Below are 21,536 nucleotides of genomic sequence, written 5' to 3' on the forward strand. Positions count from 1 at the left end.
GGGAATCCAAGTAATGTGTGTTGGGAGGTATATCTAGAGATGAAATTGCAAAGTTGTTGTGTAGATTTTGCTTTATGTTAGGTATAAAATCCAATTCTGAAGCAGAAATGAAAGTAGTGATGCCTGGGCTTCAACTGGAACAGATTTATATATTTGAAGACTCTGGGTGAAAACAGATTTTTTTTGACTAGGATGGTTCAGTGATCATAAAATTTTGACATTTTTCATTTCATAATACAACTGACCTTTTACCTGAAGAAAAAAAAAAATGCTTGATTCACAATTAACCATAAACAGGTACTTAAATAAACTACAGATAATTGCTTGCATAATCTTGATGAAACAGTTATCCAACCAATTATTCTGGTAATGGAATATCCGCAAGATCCTCCCTGTAAGGACTATCATTGAGTTCAGAGATATCATCAGTCTTAGTGAATCCTTTCTCCATTCCAATTTCAGCATTAAAATCTACGATCGGTTCTTCTATGAATGTCACACTTGAATCCTTTCTGAAAGCCAAGTAGAGAATTGAAACAACATAGATGACCATGAATGGAACCACAACGATTCCAATTAGTACATTTGCAAACTTGGGTAGACTGTTGTGGATCAACCAAACAAAGAAGGCTGTGCACAAGAAATAAATATTGACTCCAATCATAGCTGACCCAAGGATCCATGAAAACACCATGATCTGCAAGCAATATAAAACAGAATTAAAAATCAGATGATGCTGTATTTAACAATAATGAAACCTAGCAATAAAGAGGGGGGGGGGGGGAGGATTGTATTTAAAATATAAAATAAATGGTACTCACATAAATAGAGTTTTTATGTGGCCCCATCTTGGCAGTACTGCTGCTAAACTTGAGGAGTGGAATCATTGCAAATGGAAGCTCAAAGGCTAATATCATCTGTAGTTTCAATTGCAAATGGTTTAGCAATTCTATGTCATGGTTATTGAAGATACATATTCATTTTTATTCATTTGAATGGGTATGGTATAATTATTTTATAATTTACACTTAATGAATTCAGAATGACATTAAATTGGAAGTGGGATTGTTGTAGATTCTAAACCACATAGACCCACCAGTGTCCTTCCCAAGTCTTTCAAGAAGTAAAGGAAAGCATGACATCTTCATGAATCTAAACATTGCTTTAGTTGGTAACTGGTGATGCTTAGCTTTCTGTTTTGAGTAAACGAAGGAGACTGAGCAGGTAAATATAGCTTTAAGACAAAAATGGATTACGAACCGATGCAACAATAATTAGTTGGCCAGCCCCAGAAGGACCCAAACTGATGGCGACAACAAGGCTGGGTGTAATTGCAACGCATCGAGTCATCAAGTTCCGAAGCCATTTCCTCATCTTCATTTCCAAGAACCCCTGCTCAGTTTTGAAGGAAATTAGTATAACTTGCACCAAAATTGAAGAACCCAAATCAGATTTAACTTGAGAAAATATCACAACCTGCATGATGAATTGCCCAGCGTAAGTACCAGTTATGCTGGAGCTTTGCCCAGAAGCTAGCAATGCAACAGCATAAATAACAGAACTAGACTTTCCTAATACATTCTGCAAAAAGATCATGAACATGTATTAATATAAATTAACTTAAGAGTGATTCTTATTAAGATTAAAGTTTCAAAATTCTGCTGATCCAAACCTGGAGAAGGAAAGAAGCTGAATTAAGAGTAAGGTTGCTACAACGGTTAGCATCTTCAGGGGAGATGTCAGTGGCATAACATGCAGATCCTACCACCGTGACCATTGAGAGATTGATTAGAAATGCTACAAACATTGCCAAACCACTCTCTATCATGAAGAACCTACATGCATCCTGTAATTTCATGAAGCCCACAATTGGTCAATACAAAACACTTTGAAACCCAGAAAGATCCAATATAGTTAGTTTTCTCTGGGCTTAAGCCCAGTAAGTTTGACAATTTATCTGGCCCAAAATGGAAGAAAAAGTAGAAAAATCAACTTACTTGGATGCCACGAGAAGAAGCAGGTATCTTCCTTGACAGGACTAAAGCAGAGTGGAGAAAAAGATTGTGCCTGTTGAGCATGAAAAAGGAGATAGCCTTGTTAAATCAAATCCAAAGAATGCTAATCAGTTAGTGTTGTAAGACCTGGCTTGTGTTGCTTCCAAGAAGAAAACTTTGCACTCACTCAACAACACAGCTATGAAACATTTCATCGAACACATGGTGAGGTGGGTGTGGAAGAGTGAGTGCAGCAGAAATTCCTGAAATGGGGCCAGTTCTCACAACTCTGGAATAAATCATGTATAAGAAAGAAGCTTATACGGCATGATGAGAGCTCCCAATAGAGCGATGGCATCGGCAGTGGTGCTTTGGCCACTGAGCTTGGGGACGAACAACCCCTGCAGCACCTCTGATGCTGGTGGCTTTGCTTGAGCCAATTCTCCAAAATAACAAGCGGCTACTACGAATATCAGGATTGAAATCAATGTTTCTAGCTTCCGGATCTGATCCAACAAAATAAACCAGAGTTAGAACAGGATCGAATCAATTGAGAGTTGGGAATCGGGCTGGGCTGGAAAAACTACTCTAAAGAGGCCCATTTGGATTAATTATGAATCATGATTCATGGTGTATAATTAACTGAATTAATTAAACATGCAAGAACTTACTGAGAAGGTCACCTTGTCACATCCAAAGTAACTTTTTGTGAAAATTTATATAGCAGAACATCAAACAATTAGTGCTGAGAATTGATTAATTACCCCATATCTCTGTAGACCCAGAAGTATAAGAGTGCTAAATCCAGTGAGGATAACTCCACCCCAAACTGGGATTACTGGGATTAGTATATTGATGGCAAAAGCTGTACCTACCACTGTTAAAATATGCCAAGGAATTGAAAATTAGATCTTCTCTTCCAGCATGTTTCGTCCATGCAGATAAACAAAGAAAAGAAACAGAGTCATGAATATAGAAAAATCTTGAACAAGTTGACCTTCTGGAATATCTGCTGCAATAACAGAAAGTTCTGCTAACAACCACAAGCAGTATCTAACATACTTTGGATATTCTGCTTTACATAGTTCAGATAAGTGCTTCCCTGCATGGGTCATCAGAAGTAGTAAGAGAAGGATTCGAGATGAAAAGATTTTTATAGCTCCAAAAACCAACTGATCTAGCTAGATTCATGTATGTATAACACCTGTAGTGACTCCAAGTTTTGCTGCAAGGGATTGTATTATGAAAGCAAAGATCAACCCAATGAGGACAACCCATAGCAGCTGCATAGTGTTGCAAAACAGGAAAAATGTTAAAAAAAACTTGAAGAGGGCTTCTGTGATTCCAAAATGGGATTAGTAGGAAGAGTTTCTTCAGCCCAGGAATCAGCAGAAAATTATTCTGTCAAAGAGTTAATTAATTACCTCATATTTATGATGAGATCCAGCTTGTAAATCCGTTTCCACTGCAAAGTAACAGTAATTAGATACAAAGGGGGAACTGAAAAAGAAGTGGAATAATCATTTCAGTGTGAGTGATAAAGAGAAAGCTTACTATTGCCTGGGTCAAGATAAGCCATGGAAACTAGAAAACCAGGGCCTAGGTACCCCAAAAACTTCCTGAACCCCTTTTTCTGTAGCTCAAACAGAACAAACACATTATACTGTTAACCCATATGGAATAAGAATTATTGAACTAGTCTTGACTAGAACTGAAACATTTGAAGAAGAACAAAATTAAGAAACCTGTTTATCTTGATGATCAGGATCCTTTTCAGGAAAGTGTTTGTTATCTGTTGTTAAAACTGAAGGTGGGCTCATCTCCATATGAACTATGCGGTTGCTTCTTCCCAGTGATGAAAGATCTCTTACCACCTGTTGCTGCTCCATCTCTTTCTATTTCTCTCAGGCCAGTAGCTATTTCTCTATTCTAATTCTTTCAATCCAAGATGAGCTTCTCTCTCTCTCTAGTTGTCACCTCTGCAACTATCTATTCCCTTTTCCAATTTAACATGACCTGCCATTTGTGTTCTGTTCTCTATTTATAGATAGAAATAAAACAAAAAACGATGCAGTGTGAAGCATACCAAGACACAGTCACCACCAAGAGATCCTTATTAGTTTGTTGCTTACTAGTAATGCTGACACCCAGAACAGATATAGTGTTGCAACCTGAGTTTAGATTTGTCGTTTGGCTTCAGATATATTGTTGTAACCTCACCATTCGCAGGTCAGAATGGTAAGGATCAATTCTCGCGTTTTGCTTTTTTTTTTTTTTTTTTTTTTTCTTTACTTTTTGAAGTACAATGACTGAAACCAAAAAAAAAAAGAGAAAACAAGATTGGTCAATCTCGACTACCAGAATTGATCCAAGCTCAATCTTACGCATTAATTGTAGAGCACTGAAGCACAACCCTTAGATTTGTCTCTGCTTCTTTTTCTCTCTCTTTTCTTTCATTTGAAATAATATATTATTTATTCATCCAAAAAATGATGTTGACCCTAAAACCAAGTTAAAGTCTTACTTCGGATAGTTTAGTAAAAAATTAATAGTCTTAATTCCCATTGTCTAATTAAAAGAATTAATGTTACATGCACATATAACCTTAACAATGTACATGCAAACCAATTAATTCAACTTGTGATTTTGTCGGGCAAAATTTATTAATATCTCTTATCAAGCATATATTTAACTCCTTCAAAACATAGATATGAGAGATATTAAAATGTTAATTGTAAATATTTTCTAAAATATCACAAGTTTGACAGCATTAAATAAACATGTAAAAATTTGGAAAGAGTTTGTAGTAAGTAATTAATACGAAATATCTGATCTTATTTGAATATTGGTTTATAATTAATGTTGCTACACAAGCTTTAGGGATAAATCTTCTTCTTTTTTTTTTTCTGACAAAGCATGAGACATGTTTAATTCTAGACAACCTTTCAATATATCATTGCACGTGAAGCCCAAGAATTTTTCTTGGTTTGGTGAAAGATTTGATATTCACCAAACAAATTTCTAAATATGACTTTATGTTTCTATTGTACTCTTTCTTGTTCCTAATATGTATCATTTTGAAGATTCGAATAGATTTCATTTTCGAAATTACGGATTACCCATAATTAAGACAAAGTTTATTAGCAGCATGATTCAAAATGATCTAACATACTATGACCTAATATATAGAAATCATTTAGATGTTAGGACACAAAAAAATGTATCTCTCTTGAACAAATTACTACTGCTGCATGCAACTCATGATATTTGATTACATGGTTGATTTAATATGACATTATACAAATAATGATACCATTCCCATCAAATCAAATAGATACACCAATTTTTTATATATCCGAGGTGATCAACTTGTGGACACACAGAAAGAGACTTGAATTTTCGTACCTTCCAAACAAGACCACATCTCTTTAAGGTCTAGAAGGCCAAAAGTACATTGGCAATCTATCCCTTGCCAAGTACTTGGAATTCCCACAAAAAAAAAATACTTGGAATTGGTTGATGGATGATGATGATCATATGGCATGCATGCATGTATATGTTGGTTGAATTGACTTTCTTTTTTCTTTTTCTCTGTTTTTCAAGTATCTTTGATTCTTATCTCTCTCTTGTTTTCAAAAAAAAAAAAAAAAATCTCTCTCTTTGTTAAAGCTTGATTTTGAAGCTTAAAGTACTCTATCAACACCGTTGTTCTTCACCGATAAGTGATGTAATGAAGTCAACACTCTTTTTTTTGTTAAAAGTCAACACTTTATTTGAGTACTTGTATGCAAGGAGCATTAAATTAAGCTACCTAAATTTCTTATTGATTTGTTCAAATTTTTTCTAATTAGTTTAACTCGGCTGTTATGCGATCTTGGTTTTCCTGTTCACCATGAAGTGAGTTAGTGTAGTCGATTCTGGTGGTCTGGCCATTCGAAGGTTAAATTAATTTCCAAAATAATAACACTCAAGAGTAGAGCTTTTAACTATTCAAAATTAGGAGGTTGATAAGAGTTGTGAAAGTAAACAAGCATTACCATTAAATGTGGGAAATGAAGGCGTTTATAGTTGAACGTGACTCTTGCAACAATTAGATCATCCAAATGGTGCAAATCACCTCTTGTGATGACATATCACGAGGCCGGCAAAACCATTTTGTTCTTTCAGAGACTAACACTAGAAATGACAGGGAAGGTTGGATAAGGCAATGTCTTGCACTGTTAGGCTAACAAATGGGCAATTGTACTGCCCAAGAAGGATGCTTAGGGAACAGTCTTGTCAGGGACCAATATCAGGTCCGTTTCTAACAAGAAAATGAACAGTTGATTGATGTGACTGATAAATGGATTTCAACAATTTGATGTGATGTTGAAACACATGACACACATATACAAAGGAAATAGATGGTCAATTTCCTTGTCAGAAATGGACGTGATATTGGTTGGAAGCTCGAGTAGAGGGGAGATATGCTCGAGTACTATTAGTTGGAATGACCGACCCATCCTTCTTGTGGACCTATATGACACTTCATGTTGCTGACCTCCTATGGCACTTGGTCTAGCCTCCCGGTTTAGTACTTTTTGGGTTGACCGCTACTTGAAACCGGTCTTTCACACTGGTTGAACGCATGCACAACACTAGGGTTTATAAAAATCGATTCAAAAATTAACAAAATCGATACTTCATTACTGGAAATGTCAAAAACCAAAATCGAGCGTATACTATTAATGGTTTTGCCCGGTTCAAGATAGTTGGTTTCGATCGATTTGGTTTTGGGCTTCCAATTGATCAGAATTCACAAATAATAGAGTGGAATCACTTTCAAGTATTTGAGCGTCTTGCATGGGCATATATGGTTTCTTGCTACACGTACAGCGGCTAAAACCAAAAGGCAACGAAGGCAGTTTGATCAATTCGATCTGTCCAAATAAATCATAGATCATATGCTTCATGCTTTTTCCCTAACTTTGTTCTTTGCTCATCATTAAATTTTGTCACAAAAGATTAATTAATACATTTGGGATAATACATTAAGTTTGATGTAATTATGTAAAACACAAAATAGCCTCTTTTTTGTAATTTTAATTATTTCATTTAGAGAAAATTTTTAAAAGTCAGAGGGTTAAGGAAGAAATTTCAAAAAATTGGCAAGAGGCCACGGCCCCCCTGGCCCTTGGGAAGCTCTGCCCTGCATCGAAGTAGTTATGCCTTTTAAGACCCCTGCTCTCCAAAACCCTTAGATGAGTAGTTTTTGGTCCCCATCCATAGGGATAACTCAAATCTATCAACAGAAGAAGCAATTTAGATTCTCTAAAATACACGTATGTCATGAAAAATCCACATTTAGATTACTAACTAGTCAGAAGAGATGGATTCAAACAAGTAGAGTTAAGAAGAAGAAGTAAGATAATACGTAATACCAGAGGTCCAGCAACCCAAATGTACTCTATCGAACACATGACAAAAACATACGCCAATGGAGGAAGCTCACTTATCACCTATCACAACCCAAACTCTATGTATTTTTCATAGAAGTATTTAGATATCGAATCAACAAAGTTTCCAACCAACACATTGTTATTTTAATCCATCCAACTTTGATTGATATTTTGTACAAGTAATTTATCTACTAGAGTTGGAAGCATTCATTTGGCCTATATATATATATATATATATATATATTTAACAATTAAGGTTAATAATTATCCAACCCTGATTGAGTTGAAGTAGTTTAAGCTTTGCCATCAATGTAATCCATCACTTGTTTACTAAATTCCCACCAAAGATTAGCAACTTGGCTCCAAAATTATGTGGATATGTTTCCCATTTTGTCATCTGATGAGGAGTTCAACCTACTCTGCCTTATAAAATAAGGATTTAGAATTACTTAAAAGGAACAAGAGAAGTGTCTAAACTTTTAACTCAGTTACCTTATTTCTTGTTGATCAATAGAACAAACAAGGGAATAAACCAAACAATTGAATAGGGAAACTTCGTTCAAGTTGAAAATAACAAATATATTTGAAGTTGAACATCAAAAGAATCAAAGAATATTATCATATATGCTGGGAAAATGGCTGACATGAAGGTGAGCTAATCTCCCTGCTTTTCATTAGATATACTTGATACTTACCTAAAAAGGGGGAAACTGTATTTTATTCTAGTGGAAATGGAAGGGAAGAATGAGAAATTTTGAAAGAAACAAGAAGAGAAGTTTTGGGAATTTTTCTAGACAAGTACTTTGAAAGTGAAATTATTTAAATAAGTGGTGCATGTAAGGGATGACCTACCTTCATCCATCTCATTAGTAAGATATGAATAGAGAAGTAGGGGAACTCCACAGCTCAGGTGCTCAATTTGTGAAGAAAAATATTTTGATTTAAAATTCTCTCGTACTCTGTTTCTTAAAAACATATAGCTCCAGACAAATAGGTGCAGACTCAGAACCTGTGAGAGAAAACCAAACAAACAGGATACATGGAATATAAAGAATAGGGGAAAACAAACAGTACTGCATATATAAAACAAAATTAGATCTATGAGAAAGTTCTGCCTTTTGCTGTACTCATTCTAACTAACTTAAATTGCATAGCTGCACCATGCAGCAACCTCAGACTGAAGTGACAAATATTCACACAACATGATGAGAAGTAATGACAAAGGAGAGACCAATATAGCCATATGGGGATGAACTGGGGTATGAAGCTGCTAAACAATTCTACACTCACATCTAGACATGTCAGATAAGTTACCAGGTAATGGACACATGAGAGGGGTTGCAACCAAGGACAGCGCGTCTTTTCACAAAAAGAGGAGAAGCACAGACAGGTTGGCACCCTAGCAGCATGGACATTTTATCTTATTCGAAAAAAGTCTTTTGAGTCATGACCATGGATGGTTCACTAGCACAAAATAATTTACTGAGATGCACTTGGGGTCTTCAATCACACAGACTAACTATCCCATGTTCTGTCATGTGGCAAATAATAAAGACTATACTTCACTAGAGATTCTAGAACACTGAAGCTTTTCAAAATATTTCCAAACCTTTCATCTTTTATGACTCAGGAATCCATTGGAAGGCGCTTTTAGAGTCAACAAATGAATACACTTTCATGGAAAAGAGTCCGGTTTAGAATATGGCCAGAACAAGTAATCCTGTGAGATCGAGCCTCAGCAGGAAAACAGATGTCAAAAAGTCACAGATACCATTGCTTGTTCCATTGCATCTGATCTTGCAGAAGCAGATACTTACAGTCTGGAAATCAGAATTAATACACTCATCAGGCAAACCCAAAACTACAAACAGTTCTAGCTCCAGTTATCTTTCCATAAATTGACACTTCCCAATGCTTGTTTTCTGGAAACCCCAAGCCTGCAAAACCTCTCACTAACGATACTCCCCTAAAGAAGCAAGAAACTACCCTGAAAACACTGGCTTGCATGAAGCATTATTGGGATAATTTCATCTTAGTATTTGCTAGCCCAAAGCATGCTTGGCCAGTAATGCAACATTTGTCCATGCCATGTTTCTAATCAGACTAGTCTAACTTTAATGCCATAACACCTCTCTCTGTCTTGTGTGCAAAAATCACATTATAGAATATCAGATATCCAAAAGCACAGAACATGTGGGGAAAGGTAGTAAGATAAGAATTTTGTTGGCTTTTAACCAAATCAAGGACAAGGCATAAGCCACAACTTTTGAAATACAGCAACCACAGTTTTAATGATGATCAAGGACCCTTGGTCTTATTTTTGAAGTCTTATCAACTTTCAATCTCAGAAGGCAAAACAGGTAAAAGGAAACTGAGTGCCTATGAACAAATGAAAACAAATTACATGGTTTCAGACACATTATATTCCCTTACCCCCATGTCATGTCATGTCATGTCATGTCAACACGGATACTTTGCACGTAGCCTACCATCCGAGTAACAACAATCATAACCAGTACCATGTAGACTTCTGCACCCTGAATAATTCTTCACTTTCACGAGGACAGCATTTAATTTGTCCAATAATTCTTTTTCCTTCATTTGATTAGACTAAAATTTAAATCCATATTGAGTAGTACAACTTTCAGCTCAATGCAACTTCTGTTTTTGCTTTTCCCATTCTTTCCCCAGACCCTGCTACTAAAAAGATGTTCATTTCTTAAATATCCTATATGCTTAGGCAGAAACAGCTTACTCAAAAACGTAAAACAACTATTAATTATTAAAACTTTGATTTCATTTGGGAATAGTGTGTTGAAATAATATACCAGGAGCTTTGATCACCAGAGAAAAACTGTTGTCACCTCCCTAGCTCTTTCCGGTTTCTACCTTGCTGAAGTTCCCGGGCTATCAACATCTGAGAGCCCCCTTCTCCAATGCTTGGACCAAGTTTCCAAAGTAATTCCGTGTCATGTTGATAAGTTGAAGCAGCTTTATGCTGAATTTTTTAAAGCCTAGAATTTGACCTAGAGCCTCAGAGTACTGTTTTAGTTCTATCTCTGCCTTTCTAACCCAAACTCTGGTTGACCTTGCAAGTACTCAAATAACTCTCTTATCATGTTCATGGTCAGGAAGATAATATCCATAGGCATAAGTCCACTTCAATACTCACCTGCATTCAGCTATCTGTAACCATGCCTCCTTTATAAATTCGACCTGCGATGAAGTTAAACCCAATGTAGCACTCAAATTGTCAAGCCCGATTGTTTGCAATTGGCATAAATCTGCCAAAGCCTTTTGCCTTGACAACCCATTAGTTACCCATCGTTCATAATAATAAGGAAATCGATCCAAATATGTTCTGGCCTTCTTTCGTATACTCCCATCCTCGTCATCTTCCCACAAAATAGAAAATTAGAAGGAGATATACATGTCATATGCATACACCCGTGGTTCTTCTGAATTGGCCTTCTGCACTTGAACGAGGTTTGGTATTAGCTAATATCCATGTTTTATTTAGGAATTCAGAAGAAAGTTTCAACATCCACTTAGCCATGGTCTCACAGTCCACCGGTTGGTGACCTTCCTCCATACAAGCCCAGCAAAAGCTATACATGCGGCGACAAGTAACATCATGGCTTCCACTACTACAAACCTCAAACTCTACAGCATATGCACAGCCTGGGGAAGGACACCATTTGATTTTCCTGTTTGTTTCATAAGACCTAATAAGGTAACAAGAAAACTCTTTTCTTCATCTGAAGCATATCGATCAATAAAATCTTGATCAACAGCAGCATTGCATGATGGATCAGGACATCACAGCATCAAACATCCTTGTCCATCATTAATTGAATTGCTAATATAACTGGCCCAACATGAAACACAGAACAGATGCCCACAAATAGCCCCAGCCATATCATCAGGAGAATAACAATCAAAACAGATCCCGCAAGTAACATCTTTGACCATGTCTGGAAATTCAATAATTTCTTTCTCTAAAAAACCAACAGCTTTGCAAACTTTCTCCTCATCTGCAAACCATGCACCACTGACTTTAAAAGTATCCCAACTAAAATGGCACAAAAGGATGCTTGCCAAAGCTTTTAATATACAAAGTGCAATAGATATCGCTGAAATATCTTCTTTCTTGCCGACACCGTACATTGGCCTCACTCAATATGGTGTAAATTTGCCTATGTGGTTGCGACTTCTTGACGCTACGCTCAAAATCGCCATCTTCATGTACATATTTCCTTGAATCCATATCCACACAGTTCCTATCCTCATAGACATCACTTTTTGGATCCATCTCCCTCAATGAAAGATCCAAAACCCCTAAATTTCAAAAGCTCAAAACGTTGTCAAAAAGAGAAAAACTAGGAAAAACTACGGATGTGATTGAAGAATCAATCAAGCGTTACCTTTGTTTTTGGTGAGGAGATCGGAGATCGACTCAAGAAAGAGATCTGGGCTGAGATAGACTCGAGAAAGAGATCATGGAAGAGGAGTAGAGAAATGGGAGAAAAGAATTGTGCATTCGAAAGCTAAGCCATATATTTATATTAAGTCAACATAGAAAAGGAACAAATCACTTACCTAATTAAACCTAGATCCTAAACAAGATTTAGACTAGGAAACTACCAACTAAAATGGTAACAACAATAAAGAAACCACGACTGGGGATCCCCCCCCCCTCGCCCAAATTGTGTTACAACATATCTCTTAACACTCCCCCTCAAGCTTGAGCATACATGTATGAAAAGAATGCCCCACCTTGGACTAACAAGAATAGATAAGCCAGCAATGGTCTTGAACACATGCATTGGTCACAATGCTGGCGAAGTCAACACGCCATCCAACCTACTGCTCCAAATCTAACCTCTTGAGGGAACAATGGTCGAACCTTGGAAGGCCGGTCCAAAACTCCTTCACAAAAGGCAAGGGTAAGTGTGAGGCAACCTAAGTGGTAGAGTAGTCGCCTCCAAAGAGCAAGTCAAATTCAAATACAATACCGCCCCAAGAATGGGGCAATAAATGTCCAAGTTGATTAGCTAGTCATACAAAGTGGGAGTAAATGAACATTACCATTAAACATGGTAGGTGTGGGGTATTTATAATGAAACCGACCCTTCAGAGTCATTGAATCGTCCAGCTGGTGTGGATCTCCTCCTTGGCCGATGCATCAAATATGGACCTTTCAAACTTGTCAGCACTGCCACTGGCATGGCAGTGACGGCTTAACATGACAGGGCGTGATACACACGGAAGACAAATCGACGGGCGTGCCACTGAAGAAGGATGTGTTGATAGGCCAACCTATCTCTTGTCAGGTCCCGCCCTGAGATTTCAAAAAGGTGATAGGTATTCCTCAATCTCCCTTCTCGCATAAGAGCCTCCAAGCAAGGTGGATAAAGTCCCAGTCGCCGGATGGGAACCTTCTTCTTAAGGTCCGGGGTTGAGCCTTCATCCATAGTGGCAATAATCATGTTTTCTTTCCAAGGTCTAGGGTTGTGCCTCCCAGCCTCAACGACAGTCCTCACATCTTCTTCCTGAGGTCTAGGGTCGAGCCCCCTAGGCTTGATGGCGATCCGCATGCCTATTGGACTATGAAGCTTCGAATAATGTTCAGGTTGAACCCCCCCCCCCCAATATGTCTTGTCTATGTTGGTTTAACCAACACTAACCGGCCTGGCCAGAGATTTGGAACAAGGCTCCAAGACTTAGTGCAAATGGCACCAACATCACCAACTATATTAAATATACCACACTATAGTAGCTAACACAAATCCAATTAGTAACAACAAGTACTGGTAAGAGAAGAAAGAAGACTAGAGATCAATGGGAGAAAAGGGCTTTGTAATAAAATGTTATGCTATTATACCAACCGACATAAATACTTTTTTTTTGGGGTGAATAATAAAATATCATTAAAACCCCAATAAGGGGAAAGAAGGAGAATCTACAAAATTGAGGAAAGAGGGGTGGCAACAACCAGCCATTGAGAGGGACACTGAAGGGACGAACCTAAACCCCAGGTGTTATTGACATTTTCGTATGGTCCAAAGAACCAGGTTCTAGGGCCAACCCTTGGCAACATCCTTGGGCCGGGCTCTTCTCTGGTTAATGTCTCACCAAAGACCCGCAGACTAAGAAGTAATTTAAAGCCCATATCATTCACCAATACGTGACTTGGCAAGGATGTCTCACATGGGAAGGCCATATTAAATGAGCTCAGTACCCCCGCTGTAAACGGCAAGATCTGTGTGCACTCAAGGATCTCCTCGAGCCCTGGGGTGGCGGCCTGCTTGACCCCTCCTCGTGGGCCTCGATCACATTGGCAAAAAGGCATAACAGGTGCGTTCCCCTCTAATGGAACCCCCTGAAGGCTAAGGCGACTCCCTTATTTGCGCCTCGAGTCCTCAAGCTGCAGAAGTCATCTCCACCCTCCATCTCATGATATGAGCATTCAAAGGCTAAGAAGCATGATGTCTGTGGAGGTATGAATCACTCATATAACCCTTCACCATGCCTGAACAGGGTAAGCTCTAACCATTCCAACCACTACTCTCTTTAGCTTTCTAACTTGTCAAGAGCATGGTCTTCATCATCTCTTAGGGTATTCACTCTTCAATGGAGTCTATGATTTGCTGGCCTGAACTAACTCGATCATCGGAGGTGGCTTCCTGTCCTCAAAGGTGGCCCACTTTCACTTTGTTTTGGTCTTAGGAGCAAGGGTTGGACCCAAAGCAAACCGTGGAGCTAAGACTATATTTTCTCCACCAACACCAGGCAACAACAATAAGCGTGCTCCTTGGGGTATCCATAACAAGGGGGTGGGGGATATATTGAAGCCTAACAAAAACATCAAAACAGATGACTTTCCAAATTGCGTCCAATGATCTACATTTGGAAGTCCATCTCTCAAGATTACGCTCCCGCCACGTGGTGAACAATAACACTGAAAACCAACTTACCAACCCAATCACAAATAGAGGAGCCCATGAAGGTTCTCAAGATCCAAGACTACTCTCAAGCAAAACCGAATGGGCGTATGGAATAAGGCCAAAATGGAAGGGAGGGCTCCCCAAAGAAAGCGGGTGAAGGGGCAAGAAAAGAACAAGTGGTCAAGGTCCTCTAACAATTCCAAGCAGTTAGGATTAATAGGGATGGCGGTTGATGAAGAATTGGGTGGGAAGACCATAGTTTAGGGCTTGCCAAAGGGTGAGGGAGTGGCACAAAATATTACCTTTGAACCAAATCAAGGAGGACCAAGGGACCAAGGGGGAGGGAGCGGGTGAGGTTCCATAAGGGGTTAGGGAAAGGGAAAAGGGAAGTCCAGCCTTGTGTGAGAAAGGGGTGAGGCAAGGGGGACTAAGACTAAGAGCAGTCAATAATGAAGGTGGAAAGGGAGATGGATTTGGGAATACATGACTCATAAATAGTACGTGGGCCAAGGAGAGTGTAGAGAATGCCCATCAATGACACGGACCTAGCCAAAAGGAAATAATGTAGAGAATGCCCATCAAACACGGAGTTAGCCAAAAGGAAATAAAGGATCCAAAGGAGATACAGGAGGAAATGGTAGAAAGAGCAATCGGTCTCAAAAGGAGGAGCTTCCTCCAAAACTAGGAAGGGTTAGAGGGTACGGGGGAAGTCCAGAAGGAGTCAAACTTGAGGAGGTAGGACTACCCCCAAGTAACCCAATAGTGTCATGCTTGGAAGCAATCTTCTAGATGAGTTTCAGTAGACAGACCAAGTTGATGTCCTTGATGCGGCAAATGCTGAGGCCACCCTCAATTTTTAGACGACAAACATCAGACCAACTGATTAGGTGGATGAAGCGAGAGACCTCTTGTCCTTTCTATAGGCAAGCATAAAAGAGGGATTCTATTGCATGGATGGTGGACTTAGGAATGGGGAAGTTGCCACACCAGTAGAGACAGGAAGCTTGGAGTGCTGAGCAAATGAGCACAACTTTACCAGTGAAGAAGAGGAGCTTGCCTTTCTACAATTAGAGTTTTTCTGGATATGGTCCAACATCAGGGCACAGTGTTGGGAGGGATGAGGAAAAGGCCTAGATAGGTCAAAGGGAAGGAGCCAAGGGTGAAGCCAGTGAGGTGAAGGAGAGAATCGAGGACGGAGTCCTAGACACTAGAAAGGAAGAGGTAGATTAGTTGATGTTGACATGAAGGCCACAAAGAGATTTGAAGAGGGAAAGGGTAGGGAGGGTGGAGGATAAGGAAGAGTGGGTGGCCTCAGAGAAGATCATGAGATCATCTACAAAAGCAAGGTGGGTGAGATTAAGGGTCTTGCACTTGGGAATGGGAGAGATGAGGAGTTGGTCAATTTTGGATTGCAGGATGCAAAACCTCCAAAGCAAGCGAGAAGAGTAAGGGAAAAGGGGACAACCTGGTGAATCCCACACGAGAAGCAAAGAAGCCCGCGGGAGAGCTGTTAGTGATTATGGAGAAGTAAGGGGAAGAGATGTAAACCTCAATCCAGTGGAAAAACGAGGGGGGAATCCCATCATCAAGAGGACCTCACTAATAAAGTCTCATTGAAGGAGTCAAACGCTCTATGAAGGTCCATCTTCAAGAGGGCAGCAGGGGAGTGAGAGCTCAATCAAAACTGTGGACAATCTCCACACAAAGGAGGAAGTTGTTTATAATGCTATGACCAAAGATGAAGGCAGATTGGGGGCTAACCAGGGAGGGCATCACTTTTTTAGGCGATTGGCAAGGATCTTGGAAATGAATTTGTGAGGGAATTACAGAGAGAGATGGAGCAAAAATTCAAGAGGAAAGAAGCTCCAAATTTTTTTGAGATGAGGCAAAGGAAGGTTTGGTTGATGGGAGGGGAGCTAGGAGGGGTTGATGAAGAAGCTACGGATGGCTCAAACAAATCCGCTTCTATGAGATCCCAAGGGGCTAGGAAGAAACTAATGTAGGACATTGGAATACGAAAGAAGAAGTGGGTTAATTGAACATAAAAGTGGCAGCATTGAACTTGGAATGGGTTCCTAGAATATATTAACTTGAATTATGTGGATTCTACCTTAAAAAGGGTTCATCCTAGTTTTCCATATGGGGTTATAGGACTTCTCAAAATTCCTAGTTGGACTTTCATTTTCCTATATTCAAATTAGTTGGTTCTAGGTACTTTTCATTTTCCTAAAGTAAAGATAGTTGGAAAATTAATTACCATGAGTTAATTTGGTTGGAGACTCAAGGATCTAAGGGTCTAAGAGGTCTATAAATTGAGATGTAGTCCTTGAAGAAAATCAGAAATTTGTTTTGAGCTTTGTCAAATTCCTATCTCTTCCTTGTGGATTCAAGGTTTCCTTAGTTGGAGATAGTGTTCTTCTACAACTCACGCAACCACTACATTAAAAACCCATACTAAAACCATCAGGCCCCAGGGCTCTATTGGTTTTACGGGATCGGATAGTAGCGAGGATCTCATCATCTGAGGGGATAGAGTGGAGGAAGTTGCGGGAGCAAGGTCAACGAATTTGTTAAGGAGAGAGGGGGAGGGGAGGAAGGGAAGGAAGGGAAGGGGGGGCAAGAAGAGCAAAGAAGGAAATCACTTCTGATTTTGTGCTGGCAAGATCTAAATCCCAAGAACCATTAGTAGATAGGATAACGGGTATGGAGATGTAGTTGTAGTGAGCTTTGAGATAGCGGTGGAAGAACGCATTGGCATCCCCAAGCTCAATCCATTTGATCTTGGACTTCTGACGAAAGAAGCTTTCTTCTTGAGAGGCAAGGGAAGAGAGCTCAAAGGAGAGGGTTCTTTCGTTTTCTGCAAGGGAAGGGTTGAATGGGTCAGATTGTAGCATAGATTGAAACCTCAAAAGCTCAGCTTTATATAATGAAACACAAAAGGAAATGTTGCCAAAGGTGGAAGAGTTCCAAGATCGGAGAGCCTCCTTGGTGTTGTGGAGCTTTCGAGCGAAGGCTATGAGGGGAAGGGAGAAGCAATGGATAGTTTTGTCCCAAGCTTCTTTGACAGTTGGAAGGAAGGAGGGGTTGGAGATCCATATATCAAAGAATTTGAAGGGCTTAGGGCTAAAGGAGATCGGAGATTGGATGTGGAGATAGCAGGGGGAGCTGCCCACATAGCCTCAAGTTGGACCACTTCCTTGCTAATGATCCTGGCTCTCTTACTTCCCTTCCTCCCATGCCTTCTTCCCTCCCCTGAGTCTCAGACATAAATACTTAGATTAAGTCAAAATAGAATTTCAAAAGAAATATAACTCTTACCTATATAAACCTAAATTCTACACAAGAAAGTAGGAAATTAGCAACTAAAAACATAATCATGTTACATCATAACTCAAAGAGAAGAGAAATTGATGGAGAAGAGTAGAGAGCAATGGGAGAAAAGAACTAGAAGTAAGTGTTGTGGATAAAAACCTGACACTACTGTTGATTTTGGAAGACAGCTCCTCTAAACATTGCCCAAATTCAAACATTTCCAGAATGGTAACATCAGGAATTTTGTTTGTCAAATCAAGAAAAACCACCATTGCTTTGGTAAGCAGTTCAGACTCTTCACACCCAGGAAGAAAGAATTATGGGTTTAACGAGGCAAGTTGTTTTCAAACTTGTAGTAGATCTTTGATTCTCTGGTCATACTGTCCTCGTACCAAAATTTTTTCACGTAAATCTACTGTGTAGTAATTTAAAGCTATAATAACATAATTTCTCAAAATACCAGCAGCAGCAAGCATGAATTGTGTGGAGTTAAGTTTTTGTTTGCAAAGGTGATCAAAGACCAAAACCCACAAGTTGGCTGTCATTTCATACACTTCCAATCCAGAGAGAAATAGTTACCTGTTTATTGAAACAGGAATTCCTCATTAACTGCAGATGCAGATAGATCTAATTCCTCAAAATATACGTTTTCTCTAACTAATAATATTGAGAGGGGAAAAAAAGGACCATATTATGCATTCGTATTATTTTTTGTTTGGGTGAATTACTATCCATTTATTTTACATAACAAGACTTTAAATATTAGACTAAGAAAGAGAAACTAAAACATCATTTACATAGACAGATTTTCTTTCGTTCTTTACTCTCTTTTTTTAATGAAAAACTTTCTACAATTTTCTGAGGTTCTCAATAAAATACAATTAAACTTGAACATAAGTCAAGCAACCAACTTTTAATCTTTGTACCAATCAAAACCCGTCATAGACAGATTTTCTTTCTTCTTTTTCTTTTTCAAAAACTAATCAACAATTTTCTGAGGTTCTCAATAAAATACAATTAACTTGAACATAAGTCAAGCAACCAACTTTTAATCTTTGTACCAATCAAAACCCGTCACATTCAATAAAGCAACAGCTAACCATGGAAGTATGATTTTCCATTGGTTTCTAATCCAAGCAAATGTAACAAAGCAGTATATTTCAATTAAAAGAAAAACCCCAGGAAATGATATTTTCATGAATCGTGATCTATTTATTTTTAAGCCATTTTGGATTTTAGGTCCAAACAATCTATAGAAAACACTAATTAAGAGCACTTCTTTCTTACTGATCTCTTGGCATGAAAACAAATGAATCATAAAAGTAAATTCTAATAAAAGATTCTATCAACCACCTGCAATCTTCAGAACACCCAATGGCACATCATTTATAAGAAAACCCAACAGCTAATGTGCCTATCTAATACTAGATAGATTTCCCAATTTCCCCCTGCAGTTATGCCCATTTTGATTTATCTGATAAGAAAACCCTTTAAGACAGGAAAAGAAAAAGAAAAAAGAAATCACATTGGATCATAAGGGGTTAAGGATTTGGTGACCAATAACACAGTTTAGGGGTTATTTGATGGACAAATAACACGATTTAGATATTCACATACGGACCTTGAACACAGTTTATATTCTCTAAACTGCAATATCACATTTTGTATGAATAAAAACCATGATCCACAATCCTAGTTGATTTTGGAATAATGGGGTCCTTCCTAGCCCCCATGATGAGTTACAGTGATCATCAAAGGTTTTAGTTCAAGATTGGAAGGTCATGTTTGGTTCAGTTCCTGATTCCGGGAATCATGGATCTTACTGCAATTCAGAATCGGGGGTTCTAAGTCAATTGTGAGAATTCCAAAAAATTGTTTCATAAAACATGAATTATTACCTTCAATTTTGAAGTTACCACCTAATAACTCAGTTTCAGAAACAGGGTTATTATTATTCTTCTTCTTCTCTTCAATTTCTCTCTCATTGGGAAGATTGATTCTTCTCCTCTTAGAGCCACACTTTAGATTTTAAATGAGAATCACTCTTCTGTTTTATTAATTAAAATACCAGCACAGTAAACCTCAAGTAGGTACATAAAACAAGATGAACAATTCTAAAGAAAAGTGATCCATCAACCAGAAATCAGAAGCTCAAAAGAAACTGTAAAAAGAAAACATTCTTCAGCAGAAGGAACACACATTGAAATGCAAATAACAAAAATTTATAAAAACAATAATAAATACAAATGATTTGAGGGACAAGACACAACCATTTGTTTGGGAACGATTCACACGCAAAAACTGTTCAGCGTGAAGTTCCGCACTTACTGCAATCCTCCGACGGAGTTGATGGCAATGGGAATTGATCGATTCAGTTTGGATTTGGTTTGGTTTACCCTGCTCGACTCGATCGTAAGTACATTCGAAATGTGGTTCAGTGGTTTGGTTTCGATTTACAATAATAACTCGTAATTATTGAATTTTTTTTTTCTGTCTCAGTTCTTATACTAATATATTGATTTTGATGTCATAAAATCATTTTTGTCTTTCGAAAATGGAACCACTAGTCAAACTTGCAAGAGAAGGAAGTTCGATAACATATAGGAACTTGTGGGCCCTGCCATGGTGGGCCAATTTGATAAAATTCAAAAGTATTTGAACCTCGCAATGCTTAGGGCCCATAAAACAAATAAATAAAAAAAAGTGGTTAGACATGCTTATTTGCTCGCCATTTTTTCCGAAGTGTCTACTTCAATGGAGGTCACGGAGTTAGTTGGAATGCATAATTATAATAATATAAAATAAAATATTTACATAAATTCTTATAATAATTGAGGACAATTGTAAAGAAAATAGTAACCATTTTAAATGTGACAAGCAAGTGCTTCATAAACTTGGTTGCTTATGGTGTCTAAAACCCTTTTTACTACGAAAGAATGCTATCTAGTTGTATAATTATCATATTTTTCATACTTTGTTACTGTATGAATGATTGTGTATATGTTCCTATTAACCAACACATGTATTTATACTATAGAAGTCTAAAAAAGCATCACTTGTACCCACAAGTCTCTCCACCTACAACTTGCATTTGTATAATTTCATTGCTAATTTTCAAACTAATTGCACTTAAAACAAATTTCATACATAAATTACGAGACAAATATAAACATATAAAAAAATGTATGTATCTACATATGTTGGGGGCAGAAAAAGACATTGCGAATAAGTTCTATACATTTACTTAGCAAGATGTAAGGTTGCAGTAGGATTGGCTTGAGCTACGCTTTTAAAATCCTTAGTCCAATCTTAAATACTCCAACCTATCTTAACGTTGACATTGGATTAAACATTCAACTCTGATCTCGACCCACTATTCGGACTATAATTTTGTTCATAGCTATGTTTAATATCACACAAGCCAGCGCCACTAGGTATATTACTATACTTTTTTTCATCAGAAAACAAAAAACAAAATTCAAGTCAATGGTTACATCTATATTCATATCATTAACAATTACTATGTGCAAACTTCTAAAACCCTAAAAATATTGTCCTAATATAAAACATGCAAGAAAGCAATGAGACTCATTCAGAGAGATGGGGTATTTTGAAGGTGATTGTCTCTTTACGAGATTTGGGATTTTTCTCAAATTAGATAAATGTGATTCTTACTTGTTCTAACAAAAAACCAAAAAAAATAAAAATAAAAATAAAAATTACATACTTAATATGTTAAAAAAAAAAAAAAGGCCAGCTATGTAAACATGACATGACCAACATCATAAGTATGTATTATTTCAATTACCCAAAAAAGAAAAAGATAAAAAAGTATGTAATCTTTC

At 37.9% G+C, this 21,536-nt stretch overlaps 1 protein-coding gene and 1 pseudogene across 1 annotated transcript; both read right to left on the minus strand.

Annotated features, from left to right (window-relative positions):
- Nucleotides 1-358: 358 nt before the first annotated feature.
- Nucleotides 359-4,142, minus strand: LOC149009368 (metal transporter Nramp7.2-like). The gene is made up of 13 exons (XM_089163190.1): nucleotides 3,740-4,142; nucleotides 3,549-3,627; nucleotides 3,419-3,459; nucleotides 3,199-3,277; nucleotides 2,992-3,096; nucleotides 2,759-2,871; nucleotides 2,319-2,500; nucleotides 1,998-2,067; nucleotides 1,673-1,846; nucleotides 1,477-1,581; nucleotides 1,261-1,392; nucleotides 822-917; nucleotides 359-697 (listed from the first exon to the last, which is right to left on the minus strand). The coding sequence occupies exons 1-13, from the start codon at nucleotides 3,881-3,883 to the stop codon at nucleotides 359-361; spliced, it is 1,659 nt and encodes a 552-aa protein (XP_089019316.1). The 5' UTR covers nucleotides 3,884-4,142.
- A 3,132-nt stretch (nucleotides 4,143-7,274) lies between these two features.
- Nucleotides 7,275-12,121, minus strand: LOC149009369 (putative E3 ubiquitin-protein ligase ARI7 pseudogene; annotated as a pseudogene).
- Between the last annotated feature and the right edge of the window lie 9,415 nt (nucleotides 12,122-21,536).

Source organism: Hakea prostrata, chromosome 7 (assembly GCF_041222555.1).
Source record: "Hakea prostrata isolate BN-2017 chromosome 7, UWA_Hpros_2, whole genome shotgun sequence".
Taxonomy (NCBI): domain Eukaryota; kingdom Viridiplantae; phylum Streptophyta; class Magnoliopsida; order Proteales; family Proteaceae; genus Hakea; species Hakea prostrata.